Raw genomic sequence first — 17,845 nt, forward strand, 5'->3', positions numbered from 1 at the left:
GAAGGCTGGAGACAGGCTGATGTTGGTGGGGCAGTGCCTCACTTGCATTTAGAGACCAGCCTCCACTGGCAAAGAGTCCTTTACCACCTTAAGGACTAACAAATTGGTGCACAAGCATCTATTTCATCAACTGGGTGAAGAGTTACCATCAGTTTTATACGTTAGGTTTATATATACATATAGAAGGGGGAACGGTGTGTGTGTGTGTGTGTGTGTGTGTGTGTGTGTGTGTGTGTTGGAAACAGCAGTGTCTAGCAGCAATGGAATGCAAAAATTACAACCAGAAATGATTCAATTAAAGGATGCAAAATAAGCATATTGGCCAATCAATCACAGCAGCAGTAGCTGATGATAACACAGGCGTCCTAGATTTGCTGTGTTAATTAACACCAGCAGTGGGACAGGAAACCCACAAAATTTATATAATTAACAGTCCTTTAGATGGGGTGGTTGTCTCACCAGCACTATTACCCAAAATGTGGATTAACCCTAACATCATTCTTTGTGGTGCTGTGTCTAATGGCCTGAATTATATTTGATGGGTGTGTATTAATTTTCTTAGTTTGCTTCGAATGTTGTTCTAGTGTTGTTACACACCTGAATATCTTAGTGACATAAGTAAGCTGTATGAAAATCAAAACAATTACACAAACCATTTTGTCACACATTTACAGAACACTCGGAATGCAAATAGATCTGCTTCCCAGAAGTGGGCAGGGATCTTCCCAGCTTAGTTAACCTTCTGGTCCATCTGTGTGGAGAGAAATCACTCTTGTTTCTCTCTGCCCCTCCCTGCCCGCATTGCACTGTTTCACATGTTGCCATTTGTAAATAAATTTGTGAAAACACCAAGCATCATTCAGAGATGTTGGCTTTGCCTGTTGCTTTCAGAAAAAAAAAATTTCTACCTAATCCTGTCCTATACTTGCAGGTATACACAGATTAGAGTTATCCGCCAACAAGAATGGTTAAATACAGGTCTGTATAAAATCCAGACAGATTATTTGTTATTTGATGACTGTAGACCTTCAGAATGTTTCCTAATGAATTCTTCTACAGTGGTACCTCATGTTACGTACTTAATCCGTTCCAGAGGTCCGTTCATAACCAGAAACCGCTTGTAACATGAGGTGCACTTTTGCTAATGGCGCTTCCTGCTGCTGCCGCGCCACCGGAGTGCGACTTCCGCTTGCATCCCGGGGCAAAGTTCGCAACAAGGGGCATTTATTTCCAGGTGCATAATCCGAAGCATTCGTAAGGGGGACAGTACGTAACATAAGGCACCACTATACTTAATACCTGCCCTCCAAAGCTATTCTGTCTCCTAAGGACAATCAGAACTGGAAACTGTCTGGGGAAAGCAGCACTGAGGAGGTGAAAGTGGCAGAGAGAAGGAAGAAAGTGTTCTTGTCCCATAGCTTCTCCACTGAAAGATTCGCCTTCCTTGCTCTTAATTTCATTAAAGTGGATAGGGGCAGTTGAGCAGTTCTGTCTTTGGGGAAAGCCAGATTGGCTGTTTGGCTGATTGGGAATGTTGTCTGTATCATAGTGCCTAGATGGTCTCTTTGCTTCCATTAAAGACAGATTAAATATGATGCCTTCCAATAATTTCTGGCCCACAAACAACATAATTATGTTCAATAAAATATGGGTTTCTTTTGCAGTAGCGCTAGAGATGGGGGGAAGGAAATGCATTTCTTAATAGTGGCCCTGCGCTATTTCTTTGTCTGCTTTTTGAAAGAGAGCCTGTTATGATAAATGATCCTATATCAAAAGCTTCTAGCAGCTAATGGTGTTGCCTTATGTCCGTGAATCCCCAGATCTAAATTTTCACACTACAATTAAGATATGCTGAGCATAAAAAAGAACTCTGATGGTAAGTACAAGTCTAGTGCATCACAATTTAGGCACAGTTTTTATGCATTTAAAATGTGAATATGTTTTTCTACCAAAAGCCTTATATTCTCGTTTGTTTACATTTTCGGTAACTGTACACATGAGGCAAAAATGTGGTTTTTTAAAGAAATTGTAAATGTCAAAAGCCAATTAGCATTGTTTGGCATGTGGATAAAAACAACAAAATCACAGACTGATTTGAATGAGATCCAAAGCCAATAACATTCAATGAAGGGCATCAGCATTTAAAATTAATGATTTCTCTAGGTAGAATATATTTGCTTGGTGGTAAAACCTGCTTATTTCAATGGAGTATTCTTCTAAATGAGCATGTTTAGGATTACAGTCCCTGGTAAATTAGCCTATACAACATGATGCTACTGCATGAATACTTCTGCATTCCTTGCCAACTATTTGGCCTTGAAAGATAACATTTTTTCCTAAACTTTTCTAAACTTCTATATAGACCTTTCAGTTAGATCTGCCTTTTGATGACCAGTACTAATATAGAAAGGATTTGGCTTGATGGGGCTACTTCACAGATTGCAGCAATCCGTGGATACATGTTTCTTTATCACATGAGTACATTTTAAAAGAAAGAAAGAAAGAAAGAAAGAAAGAAAGAAAGAAAGAAAGAAAGAAAGAACATTATGGAGAAACTTACAATAATTATGGGGAAAGCGCATTATCACAGAAACTTACAAATAAACCTAAAACTGTGATCTCCATACAATGTTAAGTGGACTTGGTCCAAGGCAGGAACTAATTTTTATTCTGATAAATTCAAGTTAACAAGAAAGAAGATTCCAACTAAACACCAGGAAGAACTTTTTCTGACAGTAAGAGCTGTTTGACAGTGGACCGGTCTCCCTGTGGAAGTGGTAGACTCTCCTTCCATGGAGGTTTTTAAACAGGGGTTAGACAGCCCTCCATCATGTATGCTTTAGCTGAGATTCTTGCATTGAAGGAGGTTGGAATGGATAGCTGCTAGGGTCCATTCCAATGCTACCATTCTATCATTCAGTTGCCAGAGCTGCTGAAAGTGAAGTAACCTAGTCTCCTAAAGAAATCAATGCGAAGAATCAAGCCTTCCCAGAAGAACTTGACTTAATGGTAATCAGCATAAATTATTCACTACCTTCACCTTCAAGACATGTGCAAGATGCAAGAATTCTGCCCTTAACACTTTGATACTTAATTGTGCCACAGGGTTTGCTCAGAATGAACATTTAAATAAGGCAGTTAACTCTTAATTGCTTCTGCTCAAACTGAAATTCTCATTGCTTCCTCTGAGTCAGTTCAGAGTTCTATGCAGCAACACTGCTTTGTAAGCCACTGTTGCTAATACTTGTGTGTAACTAGCAGAAGCATATATATACTTGTTTATATTGATGTTGTGAGACATACATATGGTAAAGTATTCAGATGCTGCATGATTAGTTATCCAATAGGTTTTGTTCAGTGCCCTAGTACCTAGCATGTGTGTTGTAATTGAAATATTTCCTTTTGAAATATTTCCCTCTAGATTACAAGGATGGAATCTCCTGCTAAATGGCAGGAATTTTTTTTTAATTAAAAATAATAGAGGAATTTTACAGAATGCTTTTCTCAGGAAGGTGACCTTTTGCAACAATCTAAACAACTTAACAGGAGCATTTGGACAACAACATAACACGAATAATTGGCATTTGTTCCTTCAAAATCAGTTTGAAAGCCATGTTGAACCACATTGGCAACAAATAGCCTTCTATTCCACTAGTTTATGCCATCCATATGAAGGAATTGATATGACAACATGCGGTTTCTTCTAGAACACATTCAGTATAACAACTATGCTTGGCACATTTGTGGTGAACTGAAAGTAATTGCACTTCTCATTAGTTTACAACTGACATACAGGTAATACTGTTGTTTTATTTGTGAGTGGGACAGTCGAGCTCAAGTCAGTCCCACCATGCTTGTGGATTACTGCAGGAAATTAGTAAGGGATGCTCCAGAAACACAAGACGTGAAACATCCGTTAAATTTTAGGTGTGTTCATAATTTAATAAACACTCCTATTCACTTGGATTTATTTATTTATTTTTTGCCTTGTTTACTTTAAAAATGATTTCTGTAGCACAATATTGGTGGGAGATAGATAAAATTAAAAGTAATTTCCAAGTTCAGCAATCTATTTTGTATAAGACACACTATACTTTTTTCATGTCACAATATTTGTGTTTTTTGTCACACAGTGTAACATTTGAATATCTTTGTGAACTCTAAATACAAGCTACATTGAAACATACGACTGAAATGTAAACAGCTTATAATAGTACATTATATGAATTCATAAATACAAAGGTATGCCGTTGTTGTTGTTGTTGTTGTTGTTGTTGTTGTTGTTGTTGTTACTTCTGAAGAATCATTTACCCTCTCAAATACTAAATGTTGTATTTTAGTTTAGTGAATCAAGTGAATGGAGTTTGTAGGTGAATTCCACAACTGGCACAAAATCTGAACAGATGCTGACTGGGAGAGAATTCATGGAACGAGACCAAAACCTAGCGCATTGCAGTAAGTTCCAGGCCTATTCCAAAAATGACCAAAGATGTTCAGAACAGCAGTTCATATCCAACAATCATACATAAATAGTATGCATATGTGGTTATTTATGTTGTTTGTTCAGGGTCTTATCATTTGATATAGTGCCACTTGCTGACCCGGCTCTCTGGCAAAATGAAGGGGGAAAAATCTCCATAGGAGTTTGCAGTTTATATATTATAGCCCAGGAATAGCTTGCAATGTAAACACGTCTCATCCATAGCACAACTCCTCACGTTTCACACAAATGTGAAAGTGGCCACTTTGCTCCATGGCTTTTAGACTTGAACTGAGACATTAGCAAGAAGCAGCTCCTCCTTTCCACTGGGCCTGGGTCTGTCACTGTGAATTATTCTAAACACACAACTTATTCTTTCTAAACAAGGAACCTGTCCAACACTGACTATAGCCAAAAAAACTGACATCAGTGCTATCTGTTGACCTTTTCCACATGGGAAGCGCTTGCTTCCACAATTCCTGCACTGCCCTCAAATTTCCTATGGCAGTTCCAAGTGCGGTCCAGCCCTATACTGAAGGAGTGGACATTGCATATCCCATAAAGTATCCTAGTGCTCTTGCATTCATGATGCTGAATAGGAGGTCTGTGTTCTCTAAGTGGAGCATTATATCTCTGATGAAGCACTGACATTTAGACGAGGAACAGAATGTGTTTCTTATCTTTGCTTGTGTTCTCGCTCAACTTGGGAAGGCGGCAGTCACCACAGTGCCATCAACTGGAGTAAACTGTTCTAAACTTAATGGAAATGCCAACTCACAAAACGTATTTCCTCAATGTTTCAAATGTAATGAGTAAGACTAAGAATCAATGCTGTACTAAAGACTATTGACATTATTCCAATGCTCTGATTTCTAGTCACTCATAAAATCTCATTTTAGCATGTTATTATATATAAAATGTTGCCATAATGTGGACATTTCTTCAGTGGTTTTAAAGACAGACTTTTGAATCCTATAAGCACTTAAACAGCATGAATTAACTTCCCTAATCAGTCTTATAGGATTCAAACACAGGGATACACCAACTTCTAAATAATAAAAAAAACACTTTCCTAGAATTACTACAGGAAATAAATGAAGGCTGCAGAAGACTACCTTACACAATGACTAACAGAGCAATCCAAGCCCCTTAGCCACTGGGCTGGAGAGGAGAGATATGAAAAGAGGTGTCCTACACAACTCCATGAGGCTCTGCAACTATGCCACTCCAAACAGCACCTGCCTGAACTGGAGTGGGGCAGAAACTTCTGCTGTTGGTATTCCCACTTGCAGTAGCCACAGTAGTATACTCCCAAAACAGAGCATATGAGGACTAGAGAAGAAGCAGACTTGGGCTGGTTCCCTTCAGCCAGTCCAGCTACTAGCAGGTTCTGAGTTTGAGCTGGAGCAGGCAAAGCAAGAAAACAGTATACACTTGCCACCCAGCTTTTCTACTCTGATTCATGGCACTGACAGGGGCTCCAGATAGAGCAAGGGCTCTGCCACTTCATAAAGTCCAGTGCTGCTCACCAGGGGTTTGGGGTGCCTTGAAAATTTTAAAAGCTAAATGAAATGCAGAAGGAATAACACATGATCCAGTCAAGATTAGGTATGTCCCAAAAATCACTAGAGCCCAAGAACCCAGGCAAAAAATAATGGAGTCTAGCTCAGCTAAATAGTGTTTATGAATAAACTGCATTATCTTTTGCATCCTTATTTCACGAGAATATTAAAATACAGTGGTACCTCAGGTTACGAACTTAATTCGTTCCGGAGGTCCGTTCTTAACCTGAAACTGTTCTTAATCTGAGGTAACACTTTAGCTAATGGGGCCTCCCGCTGTTGCCGCGCCGCCATTGCGCAATTTCTGTTCTCATCCTGAAGCAAAGTTCTTAACCCGAGATACTATTTCTGGGTTAGCGGAGTCTGTAACCTGAAGCGTCTGTAACCTGAAGCGTCTGTAACCCGAGGTACCACTGTACTTTGTGTGTGGCTACAGTAGTTGTCTGTACTTCAGCAATCACCAGTCATAAAAGTGATGTTATACTATATCCAATATTCTTTTGTGCTGTTTTTGGTTTTTCTGTGTCATTACTGTATATTGTCTTTCGTGCTGTGCTAAACCCTGATCCATTGATTCATCATCACCAGCTCAAATTCCCATGAAGTGCACATAGTTCAGATGCAATTTGAATTTAAAGCTGCTGCCATGCTATCCATAGATATGATTACCATGTTTCATAAGGTTTTACTAAAGACAGGATCAGGCGTTATGTTAAATTAACAAGGCTGATTTGAATTTATACAAAGCACATCACAAGAAGATCCTTTTGGTTTTGTTGAAGTCACAGGAGCTACTTTTTCCAATTGATCTGGGCCCACATGGCTAGTTTTGTCAAATCTTCCAGCTTGTGATTGGACACACCCTGGTTCAGGCCATGGATTTTCCGGACACAACAGTAGCAATCTGGACATACAATGAGACACCTACAAAGCTGGCTTAACACATGTAAATGCACAGAAAAGGATAGTTCCTGTTGTCCTTATCATGACAGGGAAATGAAGTTCACAGACACTGACAGAGCAGTAGGAACAGATGGGGGGGGGGGGAGTAAATGTAAGCTGGCCTTACACTCTTCCCTACATATGATGTGGCCATTAGCACCATTTAACCCTCTCCTTTATGTTAAAAATCATCAAAATGGAATGAGTCAAAATTCTAAAAGTCCAGCATATCTATACATATCAGCCCCTACTCTATACAATTCAGTCCATAAGGAGCATCTGCTATTCTGACCTCACCTTCTTCTGCTGCTGGCTACAGATTCTCAGACTCTGCAGTATCTCTTTAATTAATCACCCTGCCCCCAGCTTCTCAGCATACTGAGCTTGAAAAATGAGGACTCCTAAAATTGTAGGGTTGAGTCCTCCAGGCTAAGCCCATACCACGAAGAAGACACCTCATCCCTAAAGCATCTCAACACCTGTTCAAGCAGCAAATTATCTCCCCTAGAGTGTCTGCAATCCCTCTCAATTTTATTTTTTTCTTATATCTATTCTGTCCATACACACACATACACAAAATTTCATGACGATGCAATCATTCTTTTCACTCATCAGCAAAAGTGCATTAACCTTGAAAGAATCTACATGGCCCTGTGCCTTTTCTGCTCTTAATTCTCATTGTTCCATCATTTATCCAAAAAAATAGGCTCAATAAATAATACTACTTAATTATAATTATTATTTTAACTTACATTTTAGCTTAAAATGAATACAAATAACATTAAATAGCAGGAGCAGAAAATGTCTAAAATAGCACAGGCTAAGTAAAACAAACTGAAGTCAAATGTCTGCTAGATTAAAGGTATTTTTACTGCTGTTATAGAGTCTGAGTAATCTTTGAGGACAACCCTACAAAGAGTACATTGCAGTAGCTGAGCTGAATAAACAATTGGGGTGTGTATAATAATTGCCTGATTCTTGTTATATTCATTGTTTTATTCATCATTTCCTCTCTTTTTCACAAATTAGTTGCTTAATTGTTTATTGTAATGTATTTCCAGGTATGGAAATCAAAATGCCAAGATTGCCTTTCCCTCCATCTCTCTCTCTTGAGATAATACCAAGATTACCTTCTCTCTCTCTCTCTTTGGGGATTATCACCCTGCATTTCTACCCTCTCCCTTATTAAGATAGGCTTCATATTAGCTTTCTGGGATCACATCAGTTTTCCATGAGTTCTTTCTTATACTCAATGGCATATGGCTCCAAGATAACCATCTTTAATTATTACAGCCATTTCTCAGTCACGTCTGAACTATTGCAGTGTGAAAACCAATGGCAAGCAGCTTGACCAACAACATCTGCTCCCCCTTACAACTACGTTTTCAGTACTATGTCTTCCAAACACAATGATCCTATACTGAGGAGAGGCAAACAATGACATTCCAAAACCAAGATGCTGCTTAAAATGCAGGCATTGAAACAATCACATGGTTCAATCTCTTGCTTAAATATGTCACAATTGCTCACAAACTGAGCAACACACAAACATCTGAAGGTTTGGAGGCTGGCTAATTGCAAAGTACTTTAGGAGAATTAGATAAAATTCACTGAAGCCTAAAGTAATTATTCTCAACACTTGGTCACTGGTCTATTTTCACTTAAACAAAATACTCCTCTCAGAGGCACAAGGCAGATGATCTGAGGAGATAGTTTTCTCTCCTTTCATGCACATGACACACCCTGAACCAATCTGGCTAGCTAGAACCAGCAGGTGGAACAATACGTTATGTACAAAGAAAGTGACATCTTGTAACACCTCCAGTGTAACTATTTTAGATTGTGGCATTAATAAATATTTTATTGCACCACGGCTGTTTATCCCAGTAGGTATATGAACCATTGTAATAACTATAATAACTATTTTAGTCAGTATATAGGTAACAAAACTCTGGGATACCTCTGCCTTGTGAAAATGTATTCCTGTAATGCACAATAGCATATATGCACTGCTGTGGCATTTTTAGGTACAATAGCCATTCTTATATCTGCAGGACTGCATGCAACATGATATCAAAGGGATGGGATTTTGGTTGTAGCAAGAGGGGAAACTAGAAGCACCAAAGTATCAAACCTGTTTTGATAGTACACATTGTAATACTGTACAATATACTGACTGAATATATTGACCCAACTGAATGGCCCAATTGAGCTATTTAATGCCTTTCCCGAAATTATACAACTGTGAGCACATTGGCAAGCCTTTAGGACCTGAGAGACCCTAGTTCTTCAAAGACCCAGGTGTAACTTTTAAAAAGCCAGTAATTACTACCTGCACTGTAGATCAACCTATTTGAAACATGAAATGAGTGGCTAAGTTTATTGTACCAGCCTATCAGGTTTTAAAGTGTTCAGTCAGGGCCAGCCAACTCGAAGGCCATTGGTGGGTCACATCCTATGTTAATTCTCTCCTGGTGGGCTTGCTTAGTGGCACTGTTCCTCTAGTGATCACTGGGTGGCCGTCATTTCAGTTGCCCACAATGCCTCAGATAAAGCCTTGCTCTGAGGCATTGTTGGAAATTAAAAATAGCAACCACCTGGCCCTCTGCTGCTGAGCACCAGGAAATAAAATGTAAAAGCTGATCAATGCCATGAGTTGATGGCAGAACTGAGTTCTTCACATTATGTTTTCAAAACACAACAATAAGGGGCTTTAACACTCAAACTTTTTGCCTTTGTACCCTTTGCAAACAGTATCATTTTGTAACTAATCTCAATTAGCAAGTGTGGACCTCCCAACTCCCGAGAACTTGCGTACTAGGAATCCCTTGAAAATGTGTGGTTCACCTATTTGGACTATGTGGTCATGGACCTCCTTTCCCCAGCCAACGTACTCATCTCTCCTGACCTCTGCCTATTCTCTTTCCTATGGCTTAAAGATGAAAAAAGAAACTCAATCTCCCAATACCCTGTTGTATGCTATACTACCCTGAACCCAGAAACTTCATAAGATGGAAGGCCAGGCAAAAGCCAATGCACAATTTGGCTTAAGTGTCCTTTAAATGTTTGGGTACTTAAACCTGAACCCCTAATGAAATGCTGTTATACTTTCCTTCATTTTCCTCCTTTGCATAACTCTTGCAGAATGAAGATTTAATAATGCAAGGCTTGTGATTCTATTTCATTGTATTTGCTTATTCAGATTGATAGCAAGCCCTTTCATATGCTGCTCTTTATTATTCTACCGCTTCTCCTTCACCCAGGAGGATATGGTCCCGCTTAAAGCTTGCATTGTGTTTAGATTGGTGGAAATGACATACATTGGCCACCCCCCTTGAACTAACCCTTGGAGACGGGGTTGTCTGGTGAAGTAAATGAGGTCCAGAAAGCTAGTCAAGCAAAGCATAGTGTTAACAGCTACTGCCTGATTTGAAGAAACCTAGTGTTGTGGAAAAAAATATTTGAGGGAAGCTGTCCAGAGGGCAATTAAAACCAAAAGTAACATAACAATGCTACTCAATTCAGAAGGTAGACCAATAGTGGAAGTTTAGTACTCACTTTATAAACAAACTGGTCAATTGGCAAAACACTAATTCAAGGCAACTTGCTAAAATGGTGCATAAGCAATTATTTTTTTAAAAAAATACACCAGTGTGCTCTAAAAAAAACAAAAAACAACAACCACACAAACTGTTCCTGGAAACATTAATACTGTACTTAAATTTAGCCAACAAAACAAAGCATTCAAATTTTGGGACCCAACCCTAACAAGTGACAGGGGAGTGGAAGCGGGGGCGGCCAAGATAATGACAAACAATTAAGTTATTATCCAGCCCAAATTATTTTTTGAGAGAGCCCGCATCCTTAGGCATATTAATACAATACAAACTTGACTTGATAATTTTTTTAAAAAAATTAAGAGTAGGTCAATATTATTCCCATATAAACACTTGGATTCTGGAATGCCATTTTGTGGTTAATGTAGCAATACCACATGTTAGCCTCTAGGGATAGTATGATAAGTAGGTCTAACCCCAGGAAAGGAGACTGTGTAACTTATTTTTATCATAGGAAATAGAACTGCAACATTGGATTTGGTTGTTTTGTTTTGTTTTACAAAATGTAGCTACTCCATTTGTTCATTATACAATAAATATTTTATGGTTCTTTAATAATACTAGGAGAAGAGAATGTTGTGTAGAAGCATTCCTGTAAACTCTATTAATATTTTCCAGACGTTAAGGAAACTATGGAATTTCCAAACACTTTAATAGAAAGAAGAGTTATTTTTTATGGCACTGATGTACTCAGCATTTCAGCTTGCAGCCAAGGATTTGAGTACACATTTTCCTTTACAATGTATATTGTTTCTTTGCAAAAGCATAAAAGTTCTACATAACATATACAAGGGGCCGCCAATGCAGCTCCCAGAGGTTCCTGCTGCATCCATCAGTGCCTCCTATGGTGCCCACTAAAGGTCACAGGTAAGTGTCCCCTCAAAACTCCACAACGCATAAGGGAGTATTTGTTCTTCCTCCTCAGTTCCTGACTCAGTCTCTTCCATATTGAACATGCCTGCACTGGGTGCCAGGACAGGAACCCCAGCCCCCAATCTGTTCTGAAAGGTGCGTAGAATTTTGATCTGTGAGCATGGCAGTGGCTCGTATGGGTGCCTTTTTCTTTTGATGGGTTGGCTGGTGGTTGAGACATGGGCTGATATGATTTAAGGCAGCTTCATAGGTTCCTATGAGAAGCTACTCAAACCAAGGGAACTGATTCCATTGGCAATTCCTTCTGATTATACATTTTTAGATCAAGATGCCAGGAATTTTTATTGCTATGCCTACGAAGACATCAACGCACCTAGAAATTTATTGCCAAAATTTCCTTCATTTTGTGTTCTTTGCATTCTTGAGAGAAGTGTCACCTCCAGGCTCAAGGTCCTTTCTATCAAACTTAGGCTGGGGCTACTGTTAATGGTAATTTTAAGAGATCTGATACAAAAGCAAGGAGTTGTTTTGTCAGCGTATTTGGATACAACTTTAATTACTCCTCTGGGAATTCATTTTGATGACAAAAGAACAGAATATATTAGAACAGGCAAGTTAAGCTGAGTTTAAACTGAGAAATAGATCCATATATGTCAACAATGAAGTTGTAAGCTTAGAATTAATAATGAAAATGAAAAGATCACTTAATCATTACAGTTCTTTAACACTACCTTGTCTGTTTAAGGACCATCATAATCTAACTGCAGCTGTCCTTAAAACCTGTGTTATAGGAACATGGAATCCTGCCTTATACTAGGACTATCTGGTCCATCTAGCTCAACAGTGTCTGCCCTTACTGGCAAAAGGTCTCTGGGATTTTAGGCAAGAGACACTCCCAGAGATTGGGAGTTGAACCTGAGACCCTCTGCATGCAAAGCAGCAGTTCCACAAGAATCTGCCCTACTCGTGATCTTCTCTGGTTCCTAATCATATGGGGAGCCTCCTCCATGAGTAGAAAAGGCACTCTGCTACAGAAATCCCATCAGCATTCAGGAAAGCCAGCACTAGGTGTATGGTGACAGGCTAAAGGTGAGCTCCAGAAGACTTTTTCTACTTGGCTATCATCATTCTTATTTGGCTTTCTTAGCCAGAAATTCCCAGGGTGAGTTATAACAATTAAAAACACAAGATTAAAATCAGTACAAACAATTTACATTCTGAAGAATAGAGCTGGTCCTAAAAATACAAAGGCGGTATGCAATTAAGTTTTACTCGGAGTAGACACATTCTGAGTAAAACTTAGTTGTGGATCGCCCTATGCATCTCAGGTGTCAGAGGCCAGGGTAATGGGCATCTTCAGCATATGGCAGACTCTATACAATGGAAGTGTCAGACATGCCTCTGTGAGAACGGAATGCTATAGCTGAGGAGCTGCCATAGACAATGCCCTGTCTCCCAGAGGTGCCAGTTTAGGAGGGCGAAGGCAGGTGGCAATGTCACACGTGTGATGTCCTGGCATCTTGCACACAACACCAGGATGTCGGGAGGAGCCTAGGGCAGAGTGGAACATGGCAGCTTTGTGGCTTCAATGGCCAGTGGCTCCTCCTCCACCTCCCCTTGGTGCCACCACCAGCAGGAGACTGCTTTGACCTGTAAAGGGGAAGGAGCCAGACACTGGAGCCAAGCCACAGTCAGCTCTTTGACTCACTTCTTTGCCTTCTGAACATGGAGGAGGGGGTGCTGGCCCTCAGCCTGAAAGTATAGGAGGGGTCCAAAAGGGCATGGTCCCCAAGAGCTGGCACCCCTGCCCTCCCATATGCCACCAGCCCCTCCAAACTCTGGAGGAAGATGGAAATACTAAGAAGGCTCCCTCTGTCAATCTTAACTCCCAAGAGGGTCTATAGGGAAGGAGGCAATCTTTCAGATTTTGGGGTCTGAAGGGGACTTAAGAAGAGTAGGAAACTGGTTTCCATACAGACTGGATCATTTTTGTGCAAGTACAGATTTATATGCATTATACATGTATGGCCCTTTAATTTGGGACAAACAAAGGTAAATAGCTCTTCCCTTTTGCCTAGCTTTGAACCCCAACCTAAATCAAACATTACACACTAAGGCAATCCACAGAAAAGTGGAGTCACCATGTTTTAACTTTTTATCAAAATTCTTCCATTAACTGGATCAGGACATATCCTCACAGTGCAATCCTATACATTTCTTCAGAATTAATTCCTATTAAGTTCAATGGAGTTTACTCACTGGGTGCAGGATTTCAGCCTAAATTTATTAAAACATATACACACTACCAAAGAAAGATAATTCTCCATACTTCAAATACCTTTGGCAGGTCTGCTTTCTTTCATCACTGTTGTATGGAACACATATTATCAAGTTTCTAAAAATACAGAGGCTTATCTTTTGGAAAGCTATATTACAGCATCATGTAAATTCTACTCAAGTTTACAACAGATGACTGCAAGATGCATCGCTGAACATTTGCTGCATTTTCCCCCTTGGGCTACACAGCTTCTTACAAAGCATAGCAGCTCTTTCATTGCTGTATCCCCAAGGATACCTAAGGACTAAGATATTTTTCACAGGAGCTACTCTTGTAGTAAGGTATTAAAAAGTGAGAGAAAGAGAACAACAGACAGCATGATAATATTTCCATAGAAGTAATTTTTCAATGCCGGGGGGGGGGGGGTTGCACGTGCATGTTTGCTCCCATTTTTTAAATGAAACTGGTTTCAAAATAATTTGTTTTGAGGGAAACTACTTCCAAGTGGGAAGATTAATTTTAAGACCTGGGGGTTCAAATCCTATGCATTCTTTCCTTGGAAAAGTGGGACTTACTTCTGAGTAAAAATGCATAGGGTTGCAGCTCAGAAAACCTTTAGAAAGCCTGGCCAAAAAGCTGGGTGTGGCTGTGTATTTTATGTTGCCCTCCATCGCTTTCACATTAGCAGCAGGGTATTGCAAGTATCTGGTTGCTACAGGCATCTGGGAAAAGGAAACAGGGTTGTTGTTGTTGGTTTTTGTAGTTTCACACCTTTCATTTGAATGAAAGAGAGAAATCTCAGCTAAAGGTAGTTAAAGGATATAAATCCCAATTCACACATCCACAAGAAATAAAGCCAGTGCTATGTCCACCTACACTATTCCTCTTGCCACAATCAAACAGTTTAATCTTTTTTTAAAGGAGGAATAGCATGCAATGAAACCAGTAAAGCAAGGCATAACAAAGTCAATAGTAATTCAACAAAACAGGCAGCTTAAAAGAGCCCTTCAGTCACTGTCCATTCGGATTAACATTAGGTTTGTCTACCATTTCAAGACACTCCGAAAAAGAATAACCAAAGCATTTCCTTATCGCCAAATTAGCTAGATATCAGCAGTGGATAACACATTCCTACTACAACCTTCACACCCTAGACATGTAGCTTCTACATACCACAATGCCTTAGTGACTAAGACACTACTACTTCTTAATGTTTTCAGAATATCAAGCAAACAGTAACAGGCAATATGGTCTTCCACAGAGTAAACACAGAAAAGGTATCCATACACCTTCATTCTTAAGACTTCAGAGGACTACTACTGTCTTACTGCTCCACACACACAACACATATACACATATTGCTATGTCCGTTTACATTACCTTCTTGGGTCTTTTCTTCCTTTGATTACTTCCATTATACTTCTCTCCACCATCACTCTTCTGAGCTGCTTCCTCATTCATCATTTTGAATAGTCTTCAATGCAAAGAGCGTTGCCATTAAACCCTCTCAAACACACAGAGCATTAGTAAATGTGTCACTTGCTGGAGAGGAGGAGGGGTGTGTGAGCAGGGAGGGGGAGGGTAGGACAGAGGAAAGAAGACGCAGGCACAGAGAGGGTGAGCGCGATGATGTTGCTATGGCAGCAGCTACCACAACTGTTTATCTGACTGCATTGTTAAATCTGATTTAACCAATTATCACAGAATCTTGGCTCTTTAACTGTAGAAAAACCCTTAAGCAGAATGCACAGAATCCGGAATAGAATTTAGGAAACAAGTACAATGACCTAGTTAGTATAAACACACACACACACACACACACACACACACACTACGTTTTTTAGGATCCACCCTATACTTTTGACTGTAGATTGTTTTAACTGATGTTATTCTTGCATTTTTGTATTGATGTAGCTTGCCCTGAGACCCGAGAGTGAAGGATGGGTGGGAAATTTATTTTTTATTAATTATTGTTATTACGATTATTATAGATGCTCAGATAGCTATACCTGCTACACACACACACACACACACACACACACACACACACACACACCCCTATCTGTATTATCTGCTCAGGAGTGCCTTCTTACAAATCTGTGAAATGTTAATTACCCTAGGTCACTGTACCAACTTCTGTAATTCCTGAAAGATATAATACACAAGGATTTGCTTTGTCTTCGTCCCATTTATTGACTGGTAAAAATCTTAGGCAATTTCCCCCAGTGTCACTGTGAAATACAGATTTTACTAAAATCAGTACAAAATGTGGATAATTATTTTGCTTTGGGCTTCCAAGTTCTTTAGAAAGCAGACATTTCACAATTATAAGCTCTTCCCTTCCTCAAAGGAAAACAAATGACTATGGAAAACAGACCTTCCATTTTTCTCTGATTATTACTAGTTTATTGTTCTCATTGGAAAGTTTAATTAAAGCATGCACTGCACACGATAAACAAAACAAGATGAGTGATTCCCTAAATGCTGCAATCTGACCCAATGCATATAGAAAAACCAGGACTGAAAAGTCCCCTTCTGTTGAAAGGCCTTTCCTTCAAGGAAGGTACACACCATTAGAACCTACGGATCTAACCTCCATGTATTTGCACAGCTTGATACAGGAGCTTCTTCTATACAAGGGAACAGTGGCGTAGCGTGGGTTGTCAGCACCCGGGGCAAGGCAAGTAATTTGCGCCCCCTAACCCGTGGATTTGCGCCCCCTAACCCTACCCCTACCCCTAAGCCCCAGATGTTGCGCCCGGTGCGGCCGGCCCCCCCTGCACCCCCCACGCTACGCCACTGCAAGGGAATTCTGAGGTGCAGATTGTGCTCCCATATTTGCAATAACTTTCCCATTGATTTCAGTGGTGAAGCCAGTTGGGAAACCCAGTTGACCAAGAGTTCCATCTGTGTAGATGTCCAATGATGCGAAGTCATCTCTCTGTCTCTAACACACAAACACACACAGCATTTACAAGTCACTTTCTTCCACTGCTTTTCCCACTCGAGCAGGTGTGGGGATGTCTTCACACAATGATTTATTTTCCCATGTTAAACTCTGAGTGACTGACACTTCTATTTATGCATGCACCATCAGCAGCACATGCGCAAAAGCTTCCTGAACTGATTACACCACAATGGAACCATGCCTTGCGTTTTCAAATTGCATGGAAGCTGGTTTGAGAAACAGCACATCCAAGAAAAGTATTTCTCAAAAAGCTACAAGGTACGGAGGGCACTGCATTTCCTCAGGGGTAACCTGTCAGGGGCCACAGACCTGTACTAGGTAGGTATGGAGTAAAGTCACACCTTATTCCTCTCCCCCCATCACTCACATGAAATTAGACTGTGATTGCAGACTAGCCACTCCTGTTCTAGAATATAATTATTTAGAGACAATTGGGTGGTCAAAAAACAAATAAAGAATGTAATTCAGAAGGTTCTGTCTACTTCATGGTATCCATAACCACCATGTGATCAATGTGATTTCTACAGCAAGTATTACAGAGCAATGATTGGCGAATGTGTATCTTTGAAAGCAAAAACTAACTGAAACTGAAACTGTTATGGACTCCAATGCACATTGTTCAGAAAAGTCTATTGAACCTTCTGTGAGGCTTTCCAGACAACTAAAGTGGGAGAACAGGGCCAGAAAAGTTTCCCTCCATGAACTTCTTAAATTAACATTATATTATAACTGTATTATAATGGTATTATAAGGTATTATAAGGAAGTCCTGGCATGTAATGATACTGAGTATTTACTATTTGTTTTTGTCTAGTGTGGTTGACAATATCGCCTTTGGAAAAACCAAGCATATTCCTTGACAATTCATAAAAGGACTAAAGTTTAAAAATCATATTATGACAAACATTAAATGTACAGAGTAATATTCGTACATATGGAAACTCACTGAAGTACATCACACTAATTAGCCTTAACTGCTGTTTCTTGTTTTACAAAAGCCAATGCATTAATCTTCATCAACAGCTTTATTTCTACGATACCATAAAGCAGCAAAGTCGAGGAAAATAGAAAACCAGACATTTAATGGCTGAGCTACACCTATGGGACTACAAGAATGGTCAACTCT

At 39.7% G+C, this 17,845-nt stretch overlaps 1 protein-coding gene across 9 annotated transcripts in view; it reads right to left on the minus strand.

Moving 5' to 3' along the window:
• The window catches only part of ANK2 (ankyrin 2), a gene marked incomplete at its 3' end in the record, with an annotated part of 330,684 nt that overhangs the window by 194,249 nt on the left and 118,590 nt on the right, over nt 1-17,845 (minus strand). For 3 of the 9 annotated variants that reach the window (XM_081876556.1, XM_081876548.1, XM_081876546.1), the window contains exon 1: nt 15,133-15,321. The exons of 3 other annotated variants lie outside the window; for them this stretch is intronic. In XM_081876556.1, the coding sequence (XP_081732682.1) occupies nt 15,133-15,216 (84 nt within the window). In that variant the 5' untranslated portion in view covers nt 15,217-15,321. Of the gene's footprint in view, nt 1-15,132; nt 15,330-17,845 lie in introns of those variants that run through there. 3 more of the 9 variants (XM_081876568.1, XM_081876566.1, XM_081876562.1) reach the window with 2 other exon arrangements.

The sequence above is a fragment of the Podarcis erhardii genome (genome assembly GCF_964252035.2).
Source record: "Podarcis erhardii genome assembly, chromosome: 9".
Lineage (NCBI taxonomy): Eukaryota > Metazoa > Chordata > Lepidosauria > Squamata > Lacertidae > Podarcis > Podarcis erhardii.